Here is a 26,379-nt window from a genome sequence, read left to right as displayed (position 1 = left end):
ACCCAGGTCATAATCAATGTTAGAGTGTGTTCCAAAAACAGAATACAGAGTGTGCGGCCTCATTTGTGGGACTGGGAAATCCACTTGGCTAAGGGTCAGAATCGGACACGACTTTGGTCGAGGTCGGGTCAGCATTGACTCGACGTTGGAGCGATTGATTGGTTCTTCCTCCTTTGGTTTTAATGGAGTCATCATTGACGTTGAAGAAGCCGGGATCATCGTAGGTCGTGGGGACAGAAGCAGGTTCGTCACTGGAGCAGAAGGTAGAATTGGCTTGGATCATCCAACTGGTGTGGAGGGTGAATCCGCCACCAGTTGTATCCCAGATGGAAGGCCTCTGGGCATCATGGGGCCTGAATGAGCACTAGAGGGAGTCAGTAAGGGTTTTAAGAGCCAGAGCATGGCTGCACCAAACTCTTTGATCTGATGTGGGGTGGCCGTGGACCCCAGTAACTCGAGTTGCGGGATCGTCTCCAACGATGACTGACTTCAGCAGCGAGATCGTGGAGGTTAGTATCACCCCCATGCCAGCTCAGCTAAGTGACGCAAGGTAGCAGATTCCCAATTAGATTTCTTGCGTTTCTTTTTTCAATTTACTGGAGGACTTGGACTGCAAGAAAGGCCAGCCTCTTGAGTGGCTTTGTCAACACTGAGAGCAGGAACGGGTGTGAATCTTGGACGTAGACCACAACTTGGGGCGGCCCGACAAGGGCTCTTTTTCTGCTTGGCGAAGCAAAGTTTTGCCTCGCAGTCACTGGTGGCCATCGGGTTCATATAGGCATACCTAGTGGGGATTCATCACAGACATTTGTTGGCGATTGTCTTTATAGTACATGAAACCTGTCATTTTAAGGGGTGACATTCCTTGCACATTGTTGAAAAACTTGGAAGTTAACGTCCTCGAGGGACACAAAAGAGAAGGAAGCTCTGAATCCAAGTCTGGTGACATGGAAAGAAAAGAAGTGACATCACCAGCACAAGAGTGGAGGCTATCAAGGCTCCACATGTCATTTCCGAAGCAGAATAGAGTCTGTGTGGAGCCGCATGTTACAACCTAGCAGCATGCAGATATATTGCTGAAAAGATCCAGTCTAACGCCTGGGGAATATTAAAAAAGTGTGGAATCTGTGGCTAGAAGTCTCTATCAGAACTCGATATAGTAATATTAGCTGCCCCATAGACCTGAATGACTCCTAGCTGGGGTGCTGCTCGCAGTAGCTTCTACCAAGTGTGCTCTGGGGAGGAATTCTGTGTTATTTTGACATTTCCCTAATTGAAGGAACTCTGGTGGAGTCTTCGAGCCCGTGTGCTCCATTCCTGGCTTTGCTGTGCTGTTCTGATTAGCGGGAGCGGGACTGCGAGGCCCAGAGGTTCTTGCGCCAGGACATCGCGCACACCTGGTGCCTCTTCCCGCCCCCTTCCTCCCTGAAGGCCTTTTAACGCCTCACGGTCCCCGCTTCGCGGGAGCCGCTCGCAGTAGCTTCTACCAAGTGTGCTCTGGGGAGGAATTCTGTGTTATTTTGACATTTCCCTAATTGAAGGAACTCTGGTGGAGTCTTCGAGCCCGTGTGCTCCATTCCTGGCTTTGCTGTGCTGTTCTGATTAGCGGGAGCGGGACTGCGAGGCCCAGAGGTGCTTGCGCCAGGACATCGCGCGCACCTGGTGCCTCTTCCCGCCCCCTTCCTCCCTGAAGGCCTTTTAACGCCTCGCGGCCACCGCTTCGCGGGAGCCGCTCGCAGTAGCTTCTACCAAGTGTGCTCTGGGGAGGAATTCTGTGTTATTTTGACATTTCCCTAATTGAAGGAACTCTGGTGGAGTCTTCGAGCCCGTGTGCTCCATTCCTGGCTTTGCTGTGCTGTTCTGATTAGCGGGAGCGGGACTGCGAGGCCCAGAGGTGCTTGCGCCAGGACATCGCGCGCACCTGGTGCCTCTTCCCGCCCCCTTCCTCCCTGAAGGCCTTTTAACGCCTCGCGGCCCCCGCTTCGCGGGAGCCGCTCGCAGTAGATTCTACCAAGTGTGCTCTGGGGAGGAATTCTGTGTTATTTTGACATTTCCCTAATTGAAGGAACTCTGGTGGAGTCTTCGAGCCCGTGTGCTCCATTCCTGGCTTTGCTGTGCTGTTCTGATTAGCGGGAGCGGGACTGCGAGGCCCAGAGGTGCTTGTCGTACTTTAAAATATGGGACCGCGTAGGAGGCAGGGCCCTACCCCTGTCTATCCCGGTAATAGTGAACCGCGAATGGTTAATGCGGTATGTACAAGTGTTTTGTATAACGTTCTAGCTATGAATGCACTGTGTACACGTTATTATACATCACTACGCTGGTTCCATCTTAGAGCGGCGGCCATCTTATGGTTGCCCTCACATAGGCTATAATGAAGCAAATACGGGCCTTGCAGTACATATGCTTTCCTTTGACTTCTCTGTGACCTGGGCAGCTGGGCCCCGCTGCCCCAGGTCAATCCCGTCTCACGAGCTCCCCGTCCCCTGGCCACCTGTGATTAGCATCAGGGCTTGATACACCATAAAGTCCTTTCATCCTACACGAGCCTCCAGCTAATCTCTTTCGCACCTGACTGTTCCTGCTTTATGGCTTGTTTCCCAAAACAGGAGATGCTCATGTTTATTGGGGCCTATTGATATCTGATGTGGGATCTGAGCCTTGCTGGGTAAATAATTGCGGGCTGGCTGAACTGAAATGTGAGATTGCAATCATGACTCTGCTTGTTCTTTGAAGTAAAATATGTGAATGACCAACTGCAAGAGAAGGGCGGTGTTGCCCAGAGCGTAACATTCTCCATAAAAGAGGAGACTGGTTTCTGTTCTGGGGACTGCCTCATTCAGTTGCTAAGGCTTCTGTGCGACGTAGTCTCACTCATTTGAGTTTAATAAAGATGTCTATTCATATTTCAGCTTCTGTTGCCAAGTTCTTTGTTATACTATCAAGATATGCAGAATTCTATAATACCACATCAGGAAGTACTCGAAGTCATAGGGTGCTACCCCTGGCACCTCTGGGGTCTCAAAAATTGGAGTACTTCAGTTGGCGCCCTACAGCGCGGCCTCATCAGAGAAGTGACTTTCTGTGGGAGTGATCTTGTCAGGAGACTGAAATCTACTGAGGAGGACAGAACGGGATTCTACCAAGAAGGTACTCTGTGCACAGGGATTCTGGAGATTCTTTGATTATGTAGCCCGGTATATTTCTGCCCTTCCTGATTTTGATCCTCCACATGATGTCACTCAAAAGGTGAGAAAAAGAACCCTTTTGGCGTGAGTATTATAGAAGACGTTTGGTCATGTAGAACTTGGCAATTAGAATTTGGATAACCTTTTGATTATTAAGAATAAGAATTAAGTATAAGTGGGTCGCTCCCAGTCCTTTGGTTCTTTGGGTCTTTAATTTGGTTATCGCAATTACCAAAGCCGAGGGGTTGGTTTCTTGGTTTCTGATTTGGTCATTGCAATTACCAAAAAATAATAATAATAATAATATGAAATTTATAATGCGCTCAGCTTACCCGGGGGCATCCCGGCGCAACAGACCAGAAGGAGAGACTCAGCTAATCACTACTATGGAAACAAGTGGGTCTTAAGAAGTTTCCTGAATGGTAGGATCTTGGGCTCTAAGCGAATCTTGAGGGGCAGAGAGTTCCAAAGAGAGGCCACTTGCACAGAGAAACGCCTGCCCCCAGAACGAGCTCTTTTTACTCTCGCTAACTGCAAAAGGTGTTTTTGGTCCGAGCGCAGCAGACGTGGGGGTTTGTAAGGACGGGCCATGTTAGCAAGGATGGGGGGGCCTTTGCCATGTAAAATTTTGTGGGCTGTACATAGCGCTTTAAATTTCACCCGCTCCTTCACGGGGAGCCAGTGAAGCGCTTTGAGGGCCGGAGCAGCAGACTGCCTTCTGGGAACATCCATAAGGACTCTCGCAGCTGCGTTTTGCACCTGTTGGAGGGTTTTGAAGGTCGCTTCAGGAGCACCGAGAAACAGCGCATTCCCATAATCTAGATAGAATCAGGCCACGTATCAACAGCTTCCTTGCTGGATCAGGAAGCAGAGGTAGCACCTTTCGGGCTGATCTCAGTAAACCAAAGCAAACCCCTGCGGTCTTCCTGGCATGAGTCCTGAAGGACAGGTCTTCTTCCAACCATACTCCCAAGGACTTGATCTCCTTCTTGGGGGATGGTGGATCACCAAGAGACCGGGGCCAGCAGCTCGCAATAATGGAGGGGCTGGAATTGCCCAGGAGCATCAGCTCGGTTTTACCTCCATTAAGCTTTAGGGCGGAGATAGACATCCAACGATAAACATTGGCAAGGCAGTCGTGTAACACCTCAGGTTGTTCCGCCAGCTGAGTGAGGCCCACCACCAGCTGAGTATCATCAGCGTAACTGACGATCTTCACCCCTGAAGGGGCGACCACTCTTTCAAGTGGAGTCATATATATATTAAATAGGGTAGGGCTCAGCGATGAGCCCTGCGGGACTCCACATTGAAGAGGGATTAGGGCAGATTGCTCTGACCCTTCCCAGACTTGGTAGAAACGGTCAGAAAGAAAAGAACCCAACCATTTCAGGGCCGTCCCTGAGACACCTACCTCTGACAGACGTTGGAGGAGCACCTGATGACTCACGGTGTCAAAGGCAGCACTCAAGTCCAGGAGGATCACTGCCACTGACCCTCCTGTATCTAGAGTGCTCCTTGCCTCCTCCACTACTGCCAGCAAGGCAGTGTCTGTTCCATGGCCGGGGCGGAAACCAGTCTGGGAATCTCCTAGCAGGTGGTTAGACTCAAGATGGTGAGAGAGCTGACGGTTGACCAACTTCTCTGCAATTTTAGAAAATCCAGGCAGAAGTGAAATTGGCCTGAAGTTGGTCAAATTGGATGAATCCAGTCCTGGTTTTTTCAATAGGGCTTTCACCACAGCCTTTTTCCATCTCTGGGGCACTGTGCCCTGAGCGAGTGAAAGGTTCAAGAGATCAGTCAGAGGAGTTGACAAGGTGTTAGCCACGAGCTTAAGATGTTTTATGGGAACTGGGTCACTCGGGGAGCCACTCTTCATCTCCAACAGGACTTTTATCACCTCCTCTTCCGAGAAGGGGCCTAAAGATGCTAGCTCAATCGAGCGACTTGTGAGGCTAGTAACCGGTTCATGGCTTTGAGGAATAGTGGGTAAGGAGGATAAGATTTTCTCTATTTTTGAATGGAAGAAGCTGGCCAGTTTATCACATTTTTCTTTGGGATTATCATGCAACACTGGAGGGACCGGGGCTTTCAGAAGTTCCTTGAAGATTTTAAACGATTCTCCAGAAGAATTGCTTGCTCTCTCAATCCTGTCGCTAAAGAAAATCTTTTTAGCGTCTCGCATATTTGCGAGTGTATTGGTAGAGATAACCCCTTGAAGTTTGAAGATAGATTAGTGAGCTATCAGATGCCTGATCTTAGCAAATTTGGAAATGTAGCTTTTGGTTTGTATAGGTTTGGATATGCGAATTGCAATTTGCGTAGGCAGGTAATGAGGAGATATTTCTCCATTTGGTTTTGATTATAATACTTGCGTTTTCCGCAGTATTTTTGGCATGCCTGTTTGTAAGCTCACATGGAAAAATGTGTTGCTTTTTGTTTTGAAAGGTACCATAGTGTGGGAAATATCTAAATAGGTTAAATTTAAAAACATATTTCTTCCTTGGTGATTTTGTATCCCCAGGGAATTAAAATATGACATAATACAAAACAAGGATCCTTCGTTCTGCGCAGTTTCATGAATGAAGATATGCAGAACGATTTTGTGTGGTGTTCTCCTAGGCAAAGCTAGTGAATTGAGCGCATTCACTACTTCTTGGACATGCATCTGTCTGTGGGGCTGTTTATGCAGCCTTTTGGAACACTATTGAAAAGCGTTGCTTGTAAATATGACTTACAACTAGTATTTGTAAATGGTTTGTTTCAAGTATAGTCTGTGAGCTGTTCTTTCTTTCGGTCATGCGTATTGATTTGTAAGTCAACTGTGTGTTTAAATGTCTGTGGTTTTTTTCATTAGTGCAACTTCTGTAAGTAAATTGCGACGGCGCTATTTATGAAAAATGGCTAAAGCGCGCGGTATTGTCTGTTTAACCCCTTTCTGTTTATGTCTGAAATGAGCTCAATATGTGTTTGTGGGTCTTCTGATGTTTTCAGTCTGTTAAGTAAATTGTTGGTTAATTAATATCAAGTAGAAACTTAGAAAAGAAATCCAGAAATGAACCATGTGATGTGCTAAAATAGCTATATGGTACTCTTTAATTAATAGTATGAGCGTTTGTGCACATATACAAAACTGCCGTTAAATGCTTAAAGGATAAAATTAGAAACACATGCAATAGATATAAATAAGGCCCCAAAAACGAAATTATCTATTTTTGCGAAAGTAAATAAATTTACAGCATTTTCCTTAGATGCAGTTTATTAGATGTTCACAGGCAAACTTTTCGGCTGCAGTATATTTGATAGGAATGCTCATTCAGCCAGCGCTTTCCCAGTTAAACACGAGTGGAATTTTGCAGAACCGTCCTTTTAAATGAAAGTGGCGCAAAAATGTGACGCGTTTCAAATTCAGCTTATGCGCTTAGGCTTGTGAGCTAATGTGTCCAAAATGATAGGCAAGAGATGCAGCTTGTTTTTTACACATGGAATTATCACAAAAACGAATAATTGGGATTTTTTTAAAAGCATGGAAAAATTATTTTAAAGCTCATTTTTATAAAGTATAAGTTATTATTTCCAATGCCTGACTCATGGGTTATGTAATAGACATTCTGGTAATGCATATTATGCAAGAAAATTGTAGGATATTCATTTTTTAATGCCAAAAAAATGAAAAGTCGAATTTGGGTAAAAACACTGTTTCAATTGCATTTTCTTTCATTCAGAGTACTTTTTAAAGTGTCTCAGGCTTCAGTAAATGCATACATTTAGGTTTGATATATATTTACAGGTTGTGCCTTCTTATGATTTAATGAGTCAATGTGCCAGTACAAAGGCTTGTTTTAATATCAGGGTTGAAGGTTCTAACTTTAGCTGTGTCTGTTAGGCTGGGCACGATACTACTGAACACGCTATGAAAAACAGGACCTTTTTAAAACTTGGAGAAATTAAATAAAATATGGTGTCGCAACCCGCAACTATTTGATGTTAATAAAAAACGGCCTTAATGAAGTTAGCACCCACACAGAGAAAGAGAAATGGAGATTTTTTTTTTTTTTTTTGATGAAGGAAAAAGAGGATGTTTGTGAGCAGGTACGTGATGAAGTCAGTAAGGATAGAGGGGCGGAAAAACATAGAATCACGGTTATAGGAACTAGGTAATACGTAGGAAGGAGAAGAACAATTGGGAAAATAGAATGCCGTGGAGGGAAGAGAGGTGATGAAGGGGAGTAATAAAGACATGAAGAGTAGCGTGAGGAAGGTTGTATTGACGAAGGGAATAAAAAGGAATGTGGTATCGGTTTGAGTAAGTAGGAGGGGAAAGATGAGATTGCAGGTTCTAGCAGTAGGGGTGAAAATATTGTAATTACCTGGCGGGAGGCACTGAGTTTCATATGCTAATATGAAAGCGACAAACAGAGCTTGAATAAAGGCAAGTGACTAAATGATGAAGAAAATATCAAAACTCATTGCAAATGCAATTCGCAGTGCCAGTGGACTGGGGCAGAAAGCGGTCCCAATTGCTGGAGTTCAGTCTAACTTTAGCTGGGCCTACTGAGAAGGTTATTCATTTAAGGTTGATGAAATGTGTACCATTGCATAGGATTGCAACAAGGATTTATTCTAAAAAGTGGTGTGCGTGTCATTAAGTTTTGTGAATTATTCACAGTAAATGTAGTTTAATAATGTGGGAATAGAGATTAGAAAAATTTTAGCGCCTAAAAAGGAGAAATTATTTTTCAAAATAGAGTGAATCATTGCAAGTTAGGAGGAATTAGGAAGGCCTTATGGCTTTGACGAATTCAGAGTGTCAGAAGCTGGGGGTTGGGAGAGCTGCAGAGGCTGGCTCGGTCACGCTCCTGAGATGCTATCTTTCCCGTAAACAATGGAGTTGACATTTATGACCTTTTAAATTAGGGCCTTGCCTCTGTGGAATGCCGAATGACCTTGCTGCACGGGCCTCTAAAGGTGGGGTTTCTGGTTTCTCCACAAGAACATCAATAAAACTAAAGAACTTAATTCCAAAGGGAAAATATAGAAAAAGGGGTTTCTTTTGAAAGCCCAAAGATCATGTTAAATGCTTTGCAGAACTGATACATATGTGTCTCGCTCTAAAATAAAATGTTGCCTGCTAGTGGTTTTTTATTTAACAGAAAACGAAGTGTTGCAGTAAGTCTTAGACAGAAAATAAAATGCAGCCCTTTTTCCCAAAATTTTGACGGCTACATGCCTCAGTGAGAGCGATTTTCCTAATTAAGGATTATTTTTCACAGTGGAAATTGTAGGTGCCAAATTAATATGGAGTGTCATGTAACGATTTTTACTTTCAGACAGGTAAAACTAAAGTGGCTGGATGTTGGAAAGACTGACAAGGGTAACAGTTAAGTAATGGCAATTTATTTTTGTGTATTTGGTTCTATCATGAATTGGTCTTGCTGGTCCTGTATGTTAGAAGAGAGACAGTAAAGTTATATTTGACAGCAGATTTCCATTGCCTGGTGATCTACTGTCAAAAAGGAGGGTAAGGATTTTAAACCTGACAAATTAAACAGGCCCAAATATTGGGTTTTGGGCTGCAGTTTTACAGTGCATAAAGTACATGACATGGTGTTTGTGTGTCACCGCTTATTACATATGCTATTGTTTTGTCTATGCTTTTTGTGCTTGATATACAGCAAGTATATCTGATGGCTTGACGTTTTGTGCGTTTTTATTATTTTTTGCATGTTTTCGTTGTTTTTGTTGCTGCTTTTTGATACTATTACAAGTTTACCTTTGTTGTGAGGGGATGGTCATGACGATGCCCATCGCTACGCAACAGTTGGTTGAACTTGTTCTGGTTACTAAATTCCACAGCTAATGATATTTCATGCTGTGAGCATGAGAGACAACACTTCACCAGTGCATGTCTAAATTGGCTATAATGGTATTACAGAAAACTAAAAGAGATCTACAGGATCGAAGTGTGTCACGTTACTGCCCTTCCCTTAAAGGAACAGGCAGCCCTACATTTACGTATCCTTGATTGGACCTAAGGATGAAATTATAGATCTGTGACTAAAAAGGTGGCCTAATTTCTATATTACATTAGTTAATGGTGTCCTGTTTCCTAAGTAGCATATGGCCTTTGCTCCTTACAAGAAAACTAGGTTTTCATTTTTCCCTGCAGAAGGAACTGGAACATTAGCTAAGATTACCGTATATGGTATATTCGCCAGCGGTAGAGTTAAAATGTATGTAACTTTGGCCTTTTGTGTATCACCCGTACCCTTGGTGTAGTGTCACATGCCTGACTATCACTCAAGTAAATTCTTGTCCTTCCTATAGATTTTTATTTTTTGATTGCTTTTGTTTCTTCCCTGACCGATGTCGCATTACGCTTAGTTATTGGGGATTTTAGTTGTGTCCTAGTTCCAATTCCCTTTTCCGTATTCCTTTCACCAGTCAGCCCATTTATTATTGTAGGTGTATTGTTCAGGTACACACTTCCAGACTGCAGTGATGCACCAGGAACCTCCATATTATGTATAATGCCCTCTTGTATGACCAGACTGGTTTTCAAGAATTGTCCCTAGGCCTGCTTCAATGTTTTCCAGCCTGACTGTCAAGTATATTATATTATAGTAAGACAAGTTTTCCATCCCGATAGGAGATAACTTACGTTTACCCTTTTTTTGAACATGACGAATTTTCAATGTCTATCTTTTAATGTGGTTTTTACCCTTTTTGTTCCTGCTGCTTTAATTTTCGGTGGGATCAGAAGTTTCTAATCATGCAAATATCAGGACCCTCTAGTTCTTGTCTTTTGTTTTCATATCTGACTATTAGCCTGTGTATTGCCTAGTGCACCTGATGTGAAAGGTTTCTACATGCCTATGATAATCTGTACCATGTGATTTCTCTATTGAGATGTCCTAGATAAGGAATTTAGAAACACTTATATGTAATCATTGAAAAAAAATATTTTTGCCCTATTAGACAATGCCACCATATGTGAAGACATCCATTTAGATAGAATTCTCGTGTAGTTATCTACCCTTAGATGATGGAGGCTCTCACACGGAAACCCAATTGAAAAGCTTAGAGGCACTGTTTTGCCTACTGCCTTTTTATTTGTATTGCTTCCTGAGAAAGACAGTGTATTCTAGACGAAAATTGTCCCATGGCGTGTGGCCACTCCTTTGAAAATCACAGGCCACCTGTTTACAGTCCCCTTGTTATACAATGAACTGTTTAAAGCATCACACTTGCTTCATCAGAAGGCGTTAAACATCAGAAAAGATGGAGGAGCTGGTTTTGCCACAGAATCAGAATTTCAGTGCACAAGAGCGCCTGTCATGTGCTGGTAACCTCTGACAGTGTGCAGTCCCTTGAGCCCCTTGGTCTGAGTTTTTGGCCACACACACCCCCTCTTTTCCTTTGCTTCAATGGAAGTGCAGTGCACCGGCGGATCCAAGATTGACAGAAGGCACTACATTCCAGTGCCCATAGAAGAGCAGTCTGAGCGTCCTCTGACACTGAATGACGAGTGTTGGAGTATGAGAATGGTCCCGAATCTGCACGAGATGACCTGTGCCCTTGATCAATGGAGAGTACACTACCTGTAGTGCCTGCCGCAAAGGAAAAATACTGGCGCACTGCCTTGAGACATTGAGACTTTTTTTTCGAGTGAGCTGTGGGTGTTTGCCAGGAGGGCACTCCAACTAAGCAGTACTTTTCCCATGTAAGGCTTGAATGAAGAGGCCCATGCGAAAGAAAACAACAGAAGAAGATTTGATGGACAATAGAAGCCTGCCAGAGAGGCTTTTTGAACGGACTCTGGGCATAGGTGGTTTCACAAGAGGTTTCCGTGTGATTGTATAGACTTGGTGTTAGGAGACTGATTGTTTTGCTGGCATTGTTTTAAAGTACTATTCTGTTTAGTAAAAGCAGAATAAAGTCAATTATCTGTGGAAAGAGTATTTTCACCTCAGAGCATTGATGAGGGTCACCACTGTTTCACCTGAACATAAAAATTATTGTTTCATTTGTAATAGTGGTTACTACTTTCTCCCGTTGTCGCTATGTTTTTAATAACGAGTTTTCTAGTGTTTTTTAAACATGACGTTGTCATTTATGGGTCCCCTTGACCGATTTTGTGGCGAAGAGAACTGTAGAAACATGCAAGATACTATGTTGGAATGTAGTGGGACTTAATTCCAAACGTAATGATAAGGAGTGGTCAAGCTTTGTCGTAAGACATAACATTATTGCCCTCCAGGAAACCTGGGATACAACTGCTAACTTTTGGTGGGATGGGTTCACTAGCTTCGCCAAGGCGGCTATTCCTAGCCGCAGCGGCAGAGCTAAGGGAGGCCTGTTATTGTTATTCTCTCTAGAATTGAAGGGCTCCCTAAAACAGATTAGTACTGACTCGCATACCATACTTATCGTAGAGAGAGAGATTAACCCCACTAGGAGGTCCTTATACATCAATTTTTATAACTCAGGGAATAGGGACAACAGCGGTAGCAATATCGCCACTTTAGACGCTATATTAAGGTCAGGCAGCCAGATTACTCAGCTTGACACAGAGTATATCCTACTAGGCGATTTTAACATTCATCCCTGCACGTTAGCATGTAGTTTAAGTAACAAGGAATGGGGTGATGGTCCCGAGGGACCTCACTTCGAACATACCACAGAGGGAGAGGAGCTAGAGGACTTCCTGGCAAATTTTAACTTGTACGAACCAGAGGGGGGCCCATGAATAGCTACCTTCACTGGCACCAATCCCGGAACCATAATTGATTATATTTTCACCACACAAGGTATTTTCAACCAGGTGCTTTCCTACTGCACTGTGTTATCTCACCACAGTGATCATAACCCTGTCTTACTTGAAGTGGCTTGGGGAGATTACATGGGGCCAAATCCGTGGAAAGTGAGGTCGGACCATACTTTGCGTACCTCTGATCAGGGTAGGAGAGTTAAGTGGGCTAAGGTGGTCCCAGAAAACTTCTATGCTGAGGTTTTCCCGAAAATTAAGGAACAGGTTGAGGTTTGCCAGAACCCTCGTGCCCCGGGTTGTGAAACTATAGGGGCCTTTGAGTCGATCTGTGGGCAGGTGTCGCATAACCTCCTGGCTAAATCAAAGAAAGGAGAACCGAATAAGAAGCGCTGGTTCGACACCGCATGTTCAAAAGCACACAGGTCTCTGATGGTAGCTTTGAAAAAAATACCTAGGGTAAGGGGCGAGATTGTTAGATTGAGGAAAACCTATAAGTCAGCTATAAAAATCAGACAAGAAAGCATCAAACGGGAAGCCTGGGAAAATCTCCTATCCGTGGCTGTCCTGAAGGACAGTCGGAAATTCTGGGAAATAATTAAACAACCATTCTTTTCCGACCAAAATAACGAGGCCATGGACTGTGTCATCCCAGATGACAAGGGGTTGAATCATTTTAAAAATGTGTATGGGGATAATGATCAGGCAACCCAGGATGTGTCGCTGGCCACTTTAGACGCCACTCCTATTCATTTCTATAGAACAGAAGTGGAGAAAGCTATCTTGGCCACAACCAAGCATAAGGCCCCGGGCCCCGACGGGGTGCCAGCCGATTTTTTTATACATGCCCCAAAGTTGTGGGCAGAGGTATCGGCCAACGTCTTTACCGCCGTTAATAGCAACCCTACACCATCTTCCTGGGACATTTCCACCATCGTCCCCATCTTTAAAAAGGGCCAGCGGGACGACCCCGGGTGTTATAGGCCCATATCCCTCTTGGACTCGTCGGTGAAGATCTTAGGCAGAGTCCTTTTGTCCAGGCTGAGGGATAATGTCGAGAGTTGTGGAGGGTTGTCAGAGATCCAGTATGGGTTTAGAGAGAGGAAAGGCACAATCGAACAATGCTCCAACCTACACCTGCTCATATCAAAGTATACGGTGGCCAAGGAGGGGTCCTTGTTTCTAACATTCATGGACCTCTCCTCGGCCTTCGATTTGGTGAACAGGGCTAAGTTATGGATGACCTTGCTGAAAATGGGGATTGACGAGGCATTGGTAAGATTTATGGCTTCCCTACACCAGGAGCTTTTTTCGGCCGTACGAGTCACAAATGAGGGTAGGTGCACGTCCCTTTTCAAATCCCTGAGGGGGGTAAGGCAGGGCTGCATATTGGCCCCTCTGCTCTTCACAATTTATATTAACTGTCTGGGTGCACATTTGGAGGAGAAGGAAGTCGACGTTCCACGTGCGGGAGCAGTTAAGATCCCAGCGCTCCTGTACGCGGACGACGCCGTGCTAATTGCACGCACGGGTGTCGGCCTTCAACGCCTCTTAAATGCTTTTGGCACATTCATGGAACAGCTTGATTTAAAAATAAATGCTAGTAAATCGCATAGCATGGTGGTGGGCCGAGAAAGTAGTAAGAGGAGAACAATAACCTTTACGTGTAGAGGGGATATGGTTTCTAGAGTTTACACTTTTCCCTACTTGGGGGTACTTTTTGACCAGAGAGGAACTTGGGGTCCTCAAGTGAGGGCGAAGAGGTTGGCGGTTATTAGATCATCGTCTGCCCTCATGGGCTTTGCGGGCAGGTTAGGTGCCAGGCCCATGGAAGCGTTGTTAAAAATTTACAAGAGTAAACCTGTCGCCGTTGCGTTATATGGTTCACCAATTTGGGGCTACGTAAACGTGGAACCAATCCAGAGAGCGGAGAACAGATTCATACGGACACTCCTCTCTGTGCCGCAGTCAACACCAACTTACTCAATACACTTGGAGGTGGGCCTAGATTTCCTTACTGATGGGTTGAATATGGCTCCCCTGATCTTTTGGTTAAAGACGTGGCTTAATGAAGACCTCCCACTGAACCATAAGATCATGTCCGACGTCTTGTCCCTAGACCATTGTAAAAAGATCCCCTGGCTGGCCTATCTGTTGAAGGTATTCTCAGATTTGGGATGACCAGAGCTCTTTACTTCCCCACAAGATATCAAGGTCCAAGACATCGATCTTGTCGAAAAGCATTTTATGGGGAGGGCAGGAGCACTTTGTGAAGAAAGGGAATTAGTGAAACCATCAGTAAGGGGCCATTACTTACTTGTTAATTCATTTTCTTTAGCACCGTATCTTGGTTTCGTTACAAATCCATTCCATAGGTTTCTTTTAACCAAGTTCAGGTTTAATTTGTTACATTTTTATTTAGGCACTTTTAAAACATGGGAAAAACCGGAAATAGCCTTACCCTGCAGTTGCGATCATTTCTCACCCCAAGACACCATGCATTTTGTTATGTTTTGTGGGTTTTATTTAGAGTCAAGGAAAAAATATCTGGTACCAGCCTTGAAGGAGGCGGGCTTCACACAAGTGAGACCGGCTCTGCTCTTCTTGCAATCATTGCCCAACATACATATCACCTTTTGCATAGCCAATTTCTTGGTAGCTGCAGTTAGGATGGAAAAACATACCCATTAGACCCATCGTTATTCCTTTTTAACTTTTGTATGCCTAGATTTGTTTTAATGTAAATTATTTTATTGTCATATTTTAACATGCATGAAATGTTCCTAACTCTTTGTATGAAATGTTTTTAATCTCTTTGTATGAGTTTAATTGAGTCGAATAAAGATATTTCGACTTGACTTGACTCCTAGCTGAGCTGGCATGAGATTGTTCTGTGGCTCCACATAACTGAAAACACTCATTAAAAGGAATACCTGAGCCTCTAGCTAGAACATGACTGATCCTTTTACATTAGCATTTTTAAAACAATTATAAGATGACAATACCTCAAAAGCAGTAATTTGCAATCTGGATGTTTCAGTCCTTCACACAGCTCTGTCACCGCAGATTCTCCCAGCTCAACATGGCTGAGGTTGAGCTCTGTGAGGGATGTGCTTGTGCTGAGAACAGAGGCGAGGTCTTTGCAGCATGAAGCGCTGAGAGAGCAGCTCTCCGCCCTGCCGGAGGAAGAGATAAGGGTATAAAGCAGAGCACAAGGAGGGATCTCACAGCTTTGGATTATCTTTAGCTCTTTTTCAAAAGTGATCGGACCAACCACTCAGGTCACCTTTACTAACTTCCCTCGTCTCACATGCACCTGTGCAGTATAAAAGCCCTCTCGCAGGGTATTTATGTCAAAGTCTCCAGCAGGGGCCTGGTGTTTCTAGCGCATGCAGTATTAGAGCACAGTAATGGACACTGCACACATTCAAGCTCTTTACAGGTCAAACTCTGAGCTCGATATTAATTTGTAACCATAACTAGACCAAATGCCCCACCGGGGCTGAATGGCTCGCTTGACGAGTGGACACGGACTAGAAACTGTTACTCCACCTTACTAAAGAGACCCATTAAAATCATACCCGAGCCCCCAGCTAAAACATGAATGATTCCTCTTAATTTATTGTTGAAAAAATAAATGAAAGACACATTTCCATACATGTCAGAGAGTGTTTTGCGTTGTCCATCTTTCGACCCCTCAGACAGCTCTGCTTCTCCAGAGGCTTCCTGCAGCTTCCAGCTCTCATCGAGCATCAACGCGCGGATTTCGAAACGATCATTTGTCATAGCTTGTGGGCAGCTCCAAAATATAGACCCATCAGAGCATAAATTCAAGGACGAGTTGGAAATTCTGAAACAATGAAGAGCACGAGAAGGGATGTCATAACTTTTTGTCATTTCCTCTCAGTGACCACGTCTAAAACTCAAGTCACCTTTAGTTACACGCAGTATTTAGTTAAGCACTGTCATTTACACATTACAGCTCCTTGCAGGCCAATACCTGACCTCAATATTCATATTAAATTGTAACAACACCATCTGCACCATGGCTGGTGAATGGGACGCGAACTATATACTGTTATTCTACATTGCCAAAGACTCTCATTAAAACAAATACCTGAGCTATCAGCTAAATCATAAATGATTTATTGAAATTCACTATTAAAAAAAGACAGAATGAAACAAAGATCTTCATACCTCAGACTGAGTGATGTGCGATTTGAATGACGCAATACTTCAAGCAGCTCCGTTTCAGGGTATTCCATGTCATTAGAGGCCAGGTCGAGCTCCGTGAGGGGTGTGCTTATTTTGAGGACAGATGCGATGTCTGTGAAGCTTGAAGCAGTGAGAGAGCAGCGCTCCATCCTACAGAAGGAAGAGATGAAGCAATGAAGCAGAGCTTTGGGAAGGAAGTCACAACTTTGGATGGATCTTTGCCTCAGCCCATCAGTGAGCTCATTCATCTACAGCTCAAGCCACCAGCGGTGCCAGTCCTCTCCCCAGACACATCTTTAAAAGACATTTGAAGGGTATTTATACTACCCCGGCCTTCTCCAATGAGTAGCTTGTGAGCTGCTAGTAGCTCTCCAGCTACCTGTAAGCAACTCTCCTGTGTACAGCCAAGTCAACTAAATTAGAGCCCATTGCTAGGTTAATTTAAGATATGTTTATCAAAATTGAAATGTGTGCATTTGAGATGAAAATGTGTGAAATTTAATAACTCATAAGTTGATGCTTTGAGAACATTGTGGAATTTCAAGATTACATTTAAAGCTGATATTTGAGTAATAAATCATGTGGCACTGGGGAGACTTATCACTCATAGTATTACCTTGATGCCAGGCGCATTGGACCGATGTAGAGGCAATCCACGTTGATACATCATTGCTGGCAACCATGCCTGATGAACTCCCACTGCTCGTAACCTTGCATTTGATGTCCACTAATGTAATTTTGTCTGAAGGGGTCACCATGGAACACTAATATTAGTAGCTCCGGATTATTTTCATTAAACATAAGGACTCACACTTCACAAAAGGTTGGAGACTCCCGATTTAAAGTCTCCAGCAGTGGCCTGGTGTTCCAGCGCATGTAGTATTACATGCGCTGTGACGCTGCACACATTCAAGCTCTTTACAGGTCAATCTCTGAGCTCGATATTAATTTGTAACCATAACTAGACCAAATGCACCACCGGGGCTGAATGGATCGTTATTGCGTGGTCACGGACTCAATGCTGTATCTCCACATTCCTAAAAGACACCTGTTAAAATCAGTAGTTGAGCCTCCAGCTAATACATGAATGATTTCTGAAAGGGGCAGGCTGAGCTGGTCAAGACGGTGGATGCACCTTGATAGTGCTCCAACCGTCCGCCCAACAATCTGCATTTATCCTGGTCGCCAGCCTGCATCGGGGGTCACCGTAATGCCAGTGCCCCCCCTCCCCAACACTGTGATCCAACTCACCCCAATCTCCTGTGGGCCCTTCAACTGCCTGGAGACCCTCCAGCAGACACCACCACAAAGCAAAGGGTGGACCACGGGTTATCAACCCGACCCGAGTGTAGCTGGGTCCCTTGCTTCCATGCCACCCCCGAGGGGTTACAGCAGCATCTCATCTGGGCACAGTGGGAGCCTGACACCAGAACCGGAGTGGCTCCTGCAACCTTGGCCCGTTCCTCTACGCAGGCGCTGAGTGTGGTGACGGGAACGTGGTGACAGGGCCTACAACTAGGGGCACATTCATTACAAGGCACACACACTGGTGGATAGATTGGGAGATGAACCACGTGCGGTCCTCCCCTTTTATTTAGCCCCGCGGCTCACACCTCGCCCTTGGATGATGTGTCACACATAAATTCCGGTTCCGGCATCAGATAACAGGACCGCTGACCTGTTACATTCCTCCCAAACTTGGTCTTTGAAAGAGTCTCTTCTGCTCAATACGCAAAGTCCTGAAACCGTCGACTAGGCTGAGGGTTTGGCCTGACGCTGTAGTGGTGGGGTTGGCTTCGTATAGATGGTTCATTCCACTGAGGCGTGGTTGCTGGAGAATCTTGGGAAAGTCCCTGAGACCCCTCTGGATCCGGGTCCTTGAGTCGTTCGCAGGCAGGGCTGAAGATGTTCCTGTCATGGTCTTGAAGGTCCTTGTGGTCCTGCTCGTTGTGAGCGGATGACACTTCCTTGAACCAAGAGATTTTGAGCGTTATTCCTCCTTCCCCTTTCGGACGGTTACCATGGTGCCACTATTGACAACGACTGTCCAGGTTCCTGGTTCGTGGGTGGTATGGAACTTGCCGCCTGGTCGACGGTCCTGGGTGCCCATGTCAGGGGGTGGAGGCATTCAGCCCGGGCAGACAGGGATCAGGTCTCTCCGTGGACCTTGAACATCAATGCCCAGAGAGTCTGTAGTTTCGTGCAATCAAGGGTGCTCCGGTATTCTCAAAGGAATGAGTTTAGATGGTGTTCAGTGTATGCCTGTTCAGCCACGGCAATGCGCAGCATTTTGTTCAGCGTGTACATGAACCTTTCCACATCACCATTTCCTGTGGCCACTGTGGGGTGATTGGGTGGTGTTGGATTCCACGTTGGCTAAGGAACTCGGCAAACTCTGCTCCGTGGAATGGGGGTCCATTGTCGCACCTGAGCTCAGCTGGGAATCCGAAGGTTGCAAACACCTTCTCAAGGACAGGAGCCACATGAGTAAAGGCTGTTGAGGGGACGGTTTCCACTATTGGATACTTGAAATAGGCATCCACAAGGACGAGCGTGGTTTTCCCTCCGGGGAAGCTCCCGAAATCCATACTCAGTCATGTGGGCGGTAGGTTTTGGTGGGCGGATCGCCACCGCAATACGGGTGGTGGCGATCCGCCCGCTATCATAATGACCCCCTAAGTCTTCCATCATTGTTTCTAGCTCTGGAAACCAGACTTTTTCCCTCATTCTGGACTTCATCATGGTGGTTCCCTGATGTAGCCATGAGCTAGCCGTGTGACTTGCTGCCTTAGTGTCGGTGGGATCACGAGGCGAGAGCCTCGCAACAGGATTCCATCTTGAGTGGCACTCAGCTCATTTTGCACCCTCCACATCTTGGTCAACTCCTCTTTGTCTTCTGAAACCCAGGCGTTTGCGTGCTGGAGCAATTCCAGCCACGACCCTTTCTGGATGGCCTGGAGAGTTTTTGCATTGACTGGGTCAAGCTCTGCTACCCTCTTGATGTCATCGAGTGTCATCGCCTGTGGACATGCTGCCATCAAGATCATCCAGACGTGTTGTTCCGAGCCCTCTGGGATGTCATGCTCTTCCACAGGCATGGGGTGTCGGGATAAGAAATCTGTGGGTCTTTTAGCCCCTGGGCGGTAGACTACCTCCATTTGGTAGTGTTGCAGCTGGATTGCCCATCGTTCGACCTACGGCGGCAGGTGAGGAGCCGACAATTTGAAGAGTGGGACCAGTGGCTGGTGGTCGGTCACGACTGTGAAGGGTTGGCCGCTCAGGTGTAAATGGACGTGACTAAATGCCCACTTGATGTCGAGGGCCTCACGTTCGATCTGGGCATAGCTGACTTTGGTCAGAGTCAGTGACTTAGGGGCATATGTATCAACATCTCCATTTGCGATTCTCAAATAGCGATGAGTAGGCAGGCATCACCTTCATCTAAAGCCTTGTGAATATCGTCAGAGACGTTGAGCATAGTTGTTTCCGTGCTACAGCCTTTCCTGAATCCTGATTGAAAGGTGTTGAGGAGGTTGAACTCATCAATGTGTTTGTTGGGTTGGTGGAGAACGCATTTTTCCAATGTTTTAGCAAGGAATGGGAGGTTGGAGATAGGTCTGAGGTTGTTGAGATCATTAGGGTCGGCCCCTGGTTTTTTGAGAATGGGTGTGATTTGTCCAAGTTGAAGGGAATCTGGGACACAGCCTGAGGTGAGAGGCATTGATGATTTTTTTCCAGAAAGGGAAAATGGTGTGGTTAAGTTCTTTTATGATTGTGGATGGGATGGGGTCCATAGTGTTGGAGGAAAGTTTTAGGTTAGAAATTAAACTGAAAACCTCATTTTCCGACATTAGCTCAAAGTTGGACCAATGTGCATTGTTTTTTAGTTGGAAGCAGACCTGATTGTCCTTGGTAAGAACTCTTTCTGAATGATCAGGGGTGGTTAGAGTGGGGCAGGTTAAGAGGGAAGGAGGGTTAGAGGTCTGGATGAAGGATTGATCAATTTTCTAGACTTTATTAGTGAAGAAGGTGGGAATGTCTTCACATCGCTCATTGGTGGCTTTGATTTCTTGAGAAGGAGTGCAGTTAGTTTGGCTTTTGACAATGTTGACAAGTTCTCTCGGTCTGTTTTTCGCCAGATCTAGTTGGCTGCGGAAGAAAGACGCCTTTTCACTGAAAATGTGTTTTTTGTATGCTTGCCGAGCAAATCTAAGTTGCGCTAGGTGTAAGGTCGAGGGGTTTAGTCTCCAAGACCTTTCCGTTTGTCTGAGTTGACGCCTTTCCTCATTCAGATCCACGTGAAACCAGGGTTTAGATTTGGTTTGCCTCAATTGTTTGAGTTTGAGAGGAGCTACTTGGTCTAGAACCTCTGTCATTTTTTAGTTAAAGTGTGTAGTGAGGTCATCGGCCGTCGATGATGAGGGTTGGAGTTGAAGATGGGCATGAATCCTGGATTCAAGTTCGGATAAAGGGATTGCTTTGATATTTATGGTCCAGTGTTTAGGTTTGTCATCACAAATAGGTTGTGGAAGACAAGTGCATCAATCTTGAACAGAATGAGGTGGTGGTCGGACCAGTCAACGGGAGAAATCGCTCTCAGAGAGACCAGATCATTGTTGGTAATGATCGCATCCAGTGTTGCACCTTTGATGTGAGTTGGTTTATTGCAGAGTTGTTTGAGGTTGTATATTTCAAGTAGGTTGGATAGGTTCTGGACAGTGGAGTCTTCTGGGTCGTTTCAGTGGATATTGAGGTCACGCAGGAACACGTCTTTAGTGTCTGTCATGGGGAACCGTGTTATTAGGTCTGTTAGTTCTTCAGGGAAAAGGGTACGCTCTCCAGGAGGATGGTAGATGGTGTGGAATTTGATGGGTGAGGTGACCTTGGCAGTGAGTTCGACACCAAGGTATTCAAATGATAAGTATCCTGCAGGTTTAAGTTTGGTAATCTGTATTCCTGCCTTGTGTATGATGGCTAGTCCTCCCCCCGTTTTGATTGGTCTGTCTTGATGATGGTGTACCCTGGAGGGGTGAGAATGTCAAGAATGGGGGTGGAGGGGGCGGGGCTTGCTGCAGACGGGAATGGCCGTTCAGTAGCAAAGCTCTGTGGCTCCACTCCCGCATTATCCTGACTATCCGTGCCCCAAGGTCCCGACCCGTGCTGTGAGCTGTCCCTGGTGGTTCCGAAGCTCCTGCCGACCCGACAGCGAAATTTGGGGCCGATCGGAGGTGGGGCCGAGACTGGGCTCTATTCCCCGGGAGCTGGACGATTGTCGGGCCGGAGGAGGCGCTGCCCTGACGGGCGCAACGACTACGAGAGGCCGCGGCCTGGTATTTCCGAGGAGTAGCGGGTGGATGCACGGCGCCTCTAACAGCACGGAAGCTGGTTCTGCACTATCCTGTGACCTCCCCCGCACCTCGGAGACTCCTGCGGCGGCAATGGGTGATCTCCAACACAACTAAAAGACTGGCGCGGCGACGCCCCGGGCCTGGTGAGTTGGCCGGTGCGCAGTCTGTGGTGGATGAGCCCCGACGGGGGTGCGACAGAAGTGAGACTGTGGTGGTGATTGACCGCTCCTAAAGGTGGAGCCGGGGAGCTTGTTGGCTCTAATCCCCGAGTGCTGGACGATTGCCAGGCAGGAAGAGGCACTGCCCAGACGGGCAAAACGATCACGCGGGGCCGCGGCGGCGGCCTGGTATTTCCGGAGAGCGGCGAGTTGCTGCGCGGCGCCCCCACCGGTACGGTGGCTTGCTCTGCAGGATCCTGTGGCCTCCCCGGTACCTCAGAGATTCCAACGGTGACAAGGGGTGATTTGCGGCGCAATTAAAAGGAAGACGAGACGGAGCTCCGGACTGGGTAGTCTGCCCGGTGCACTGTCGATGATGGATGCGCCCCGACAGGGGTGGGAAAGCAGTGCGACAGTGGAAGTGATTGGCCGCTTCTAGAGGTAGAGTCGGGGGGCTTGGTGCCTTCGTGACACTGTGGGGCGAACCGGTGGGCGCGGACAGGCGCTCCGCCAGCCCAGTTCTCAAACTTTGGCGGCAGCAACGAGGGCGCAGCGGGGAGTGGAGAGACCGGACTGCGGCCCTGGAGTGGCATGGCCGCTGCGGTGTGAAGGTTCTCCCCGGCGGTGGGATGTCCCACTAAGACCTTAACGACGGCGGTGTCGGCACGATCGACGCGCCTGTCCCAAGTGGTGGGGGCGATGCTCTGGCTCCCCGGCTCCAGCAGTCTGATCCGGGTAGTTGGATACTACCCGACGGGGGTGAGAGCAACAGGGGGGGCCAGCCACCTATACAGAGCTACTTGACAGCGGGGTGAAGGACCGGCTAGGAGGGCCTCGATTTCCAGCTTCGGACGGTAAGGTAGACCCGATGAACAAAGACCTCCTCGACGCCATCACTGCCGTCAAGGCGTCCCTCGAAAATCGGATAGATATTGTGGCCACCGATGTGGGTCTGATCCGTGAGGATGTGAGAAAGATCGCCGACCGCGTGGGGGCAGTGGAAAGTGTCACCAAAGAACTGTCAAACAATACTGGCCTCCTCAAACGACAGGTCGCTGACCTGCGCACCTCCCATGAGGTACTTGCCCGGCAGCTGGACGATTATGAAGGCAGGATGCGCCGGAATAACGTTCGAATTATTGGAGTTCCGGAGTGGGCGGAGGGGCCGGCAGAGGACCTCTTTGTCGAGGACCTGGTCCTCACACACCTACAGCCTCGGGGGCTCTCCAAGTGTTTTTCCATTGAACGAGCCCATCGGGTGCCAGGGGGTCGCCCTCGTCCGGGGGCCCCCCTCGACCAATTCTTGCCCGAGTGTTTAATTTCCGTGACCGAGACATTATTCTTCAAACGGCGAGGGCGGTTCCACCCATCACTGTTGGGAACAGCAAAATCACGTTCTTTCCGGACTTTACCCTAAGAGTACAGAAACAAAGACGTAGCTTCCTGGAGGTGAAAAGAGCTCTTCGGGACCAGGAAGTCAAGTACGCAATGATGTTCCCTGCCAAGCTGCGAGTGGAGGCCGACGGCAAATCGTGGTTCTTTACGCGCCCGGAGGACGCCTGGGACTGGCTGGAGGGCTGGCGCACTGTAGACAAACGGCAGAAAAAGAGACCTTCGGCGGCAGATGCGGCCGACGATTGGTGCCAGCAAAGGCGCTCTCCTTCATGTTCGGACTCTGGTGCCCCAGGCCCAGCGGGGGAACCCTAACTCTGGACGCTGGTAAGATGGTATAGGGTCTAGCATGGCCGCATCGGAACTCCCCTGCAGGTGTCAGGAGGCGGACTCCTATCCTCACGATGATATACTGTCTAGTATGGGAGGGACCTGAAAGGGGGGATGAGTTCATCCCATGGTTCCGCTGTCACCAGGGTCCTCCACAGCAGACATCTGGGGAGCGATAGCCGGGCCTCCACAAGCATAGAGTGACTTATCTCAAATGTATACTTATTCGGTAGAACTGTTTTCGGGATCGATTTGGGGGGGTCTAATTCTGGCAGGGTGAGAATGGTTTGGTGGGGCTCTGGCAATCCAAGCAGTGCTACAACAGAATTTTCTGGCCTGGCAGGAATAGGGTTGGGGAGGAGGGGACAGACCTTAAAAGATGTCAGTTGCTATGATGGGGGTGGGGCGGCACACGTTTCCTCGAAGTGTTCATGGGGGGGCGACAGGCACTCTGCATGTTGGGGGAGGAGGGCGCTTCTAGTCCCGTTTCGCAGGGAGGCATGGAGGGGGGGGGGTGTTTCGGGGGTATTGCAGGATTTGATGTTGTTTGTTGGGGGCGTTGTTTTTTATTGTTTTCTTGCAGCAGTCCCACATGGCATTCTTTATCGCTACGTGACACTGAGTATTCACCTACAGGTCCCTGGTTTCCTCTCCTTCGTCTTCATGTACGGCAGGGTGGCGGCTGGTGCTGGGTTTTTTAGGGTGCTGGCTACAGCCCCTCTCTACACTGATCACTCCGACCATTCAAACATGTTGCTGTTAAGATCTTCTGGCTATGGCTCAAGGACTTAGCCTAAATACCTGGAACTTTAATGGGCTGGGCGACAAAATCAAACAGGGTATAGTGCAACAATATATTCACCGACACCGCGTAGACGTGGTGTTGCTCCAAGAAACGCATCTCATAGGTAACTTCTGTCAGGCCTTAAACCGCAAGGGGTACCGTATGGTAGCGCACTCGGGCTTTACCTCGGGATCCAGAGGGGTGGGGATCCTCCTACGGAAGGGCTGCCCCTATGTGATACACACCACCCGGACTGAACCCCAGGGTAGGTACGTTGCTTGCTCAGGTAGCTGGGAGGAGAAGGTCCTCAATTTGCTCTCAGTGTATGCGCCGCCGGGCCTTCAGCGCCAGACCCTAGCAGATGTAGGGACACTCTTAATGACCCTGCCTGAGGGTGCCATGCTTTTGGGCGGTGACTTTAACCTGACGATGGACGGGACCGTAGATCGCACTCCGCCCCGACGGGACAATCCGCGGGGCTCGCAACTGCGCAATTTTGCGGACGCGTTCGACCTGGTAGATATATGGAGATGGTCACACCCCCGAGACATGCTCTACACTTTTCAATCTGGTGTGCACGGCAGTCACACACGGCTTGACTACCTGTTCACACAGGCGCAACATATTCAACACATCACGGATTCCTCGAGCTTGGCGCGGGGGATTTCCGACCATTCCCCGGTAAGGTCTCTCTTTGGAGCCAGTAATGTACGGCAACCTGGTCCCATCCTGATTCAGCCCTGGGTGCTGAAGGTCCTGCACATTAGAGATTCCTTGCGGCAGGATACTGCTTACTATTTTGAAGAGAACGGGGGGTCGGTGGCATCGGCAATCACACTATGGGGTGCGTACGGAGCAGTTATCAAGGGACGGGCGGTGTCCCTGATTGTGGGACACAAGACTGAACGTAGGCGACGGGTTAGCGAATTGGAGGCGGAGATACTACATCTCGAGCAGGGGGTCTCACACACCCCTACCCACGAGACCCAACACCTACTCGATGTTAAGAGACAGGATTATAAGCAACTGCTCTTTGAAGAGGCCAACCGACGCACCCTCGCTACCCGGCACAGAATTTATGAGCTGGGGGAGCGCACCGGTAAATTGCTGGCATGGCTGGAACGTAAGGAATTGGTGGCGCAATGGGTAGGTGCGATCAAAGGGCCGGACGGAGTGCTGATCACTGACCCTCAAAACATTGCCGAAACGTTTGCAAAGTATTATGAGCAAATATATACTCCGTCACAGAACTCGCAGGCACGTTGGGCGGCAGACCTCCTTGCCACTATTGAAATGAGATGCGTCTCCCAGCAAGATAAGGAGGCCCTGGAGGCGGATATCTCAATTGAGGAGATTCAAAATGCCATCCGAGATATCCGTTCCGGGAAGGCCATGGGCCCCAACGGAATCCCGATAGAATTTATGAAATCTATGGCTCTGCAGCTGGCACCCCACTTGTTAAATTTGTACAAGGAGTGCTATGAGACGGGCGTCCTCCGCACCGACACCATAGTGGTCATCCGCAACCCCGGCAAACCAGCGGATGAGTGTGCATCGTACCGACCCATCTCCCTGATCGCAGTCGAAGCCAAAATCCAGGCTAAGCTGCTGGCTAATCGTTTGCTTCCATATCTCAAGGCCCCAATTCACCCGGATCAGTCGGGTTTCATGCCAGGCCGTAATACCGCACGTAATTTGCGCCGCGTCCACGGGGCACTTACGCCTTTATTACCAGGCAGCACAATTGATCGCAGTCAACCAGTGGGTGTTCGGGTCTCATGATGATCCTAGCTTCCGCACGGACCGCTGGCTTTTGGGGAAGGGAGGCTACAACAGGGCATTGTACTCCAACCTGAAAAAACTGGGCTTGACTGGCCCGACGGCCCGAACGGTGGAAATCTGGCACCTGCTCCAGCGACGCATGGGGTGGTATGGGCGACTGACTAAGGCCACTCCACTCTGGGAACCTGATTGCTTGGGACGGCTAAGAACCTGCGCAGGTTTCGATAAATGGGACCTTATTGGGATCTCTACGGTGGGGGATTTATGGGGTAAAGGCAAGAGGGCGTCCTTCACTGAGCTCCAGCTTAAATACCAGCTCGCGCCCTCAGAACATTATCGTTATCTACAAATTAGCCATGCTATTGACAGCGCCCTGCCCGCGGGGGCACCCCTTCCAGACTTCTCTCCTTTGGAAGAT

At 47.6% G+C, this 26,379-nt stretch overlaps 1 protein-coding gene across 2 annotated transcripts in view; it reads right to left on the bottom strand.

The window, feature by feature from the left end:
- The window catches only part of LOC146799914 (NACHT, LRR and PYD domains-containing protein 12-like), a 1,343,351-nt gene that overhangs the window by 687,169 nt on the left and 629,803 nt on the right, over positions 1-26,379 (bottom strand). For both annotated transcript variants that reach the window (XM_085620847.1, XM_085620846.1), the window contains 3 exons: positions 16,150-16,317; positions 15,611-15,802; positions 14,958-15,128 (listed from right to left, as the gene is read on the bottom strand). In XM_085620847.1, the coding sequence (XP_085476973.1) occupies positions 14,958-15,128; positions 15,611-15,802; positions 16,150-16,317 (531 nt within the window). The remainder of the gene's footprint in view (positions 1-14,957; positions 15,129-15,610; positions 15,803-16,149; positions 16,318-26,379) is intronic.

This window comes from Triturus cristatus, chromosome 8 (assembly GCF_964204655.1).
Source record: "Triturus cristatus chromosome 8, aTriCri1.1, whole genome shotgun sequence".
NCBI lineage: Eukaryota > Metazoa > Chordata > Amphibia > Caudata > Salamandridae > Triturus > Triturus cristatus.
Note: the sequence above shows the minus strand (reverse complement) of the source record. Positions and strands in the feature narration are given on the sequence as shown.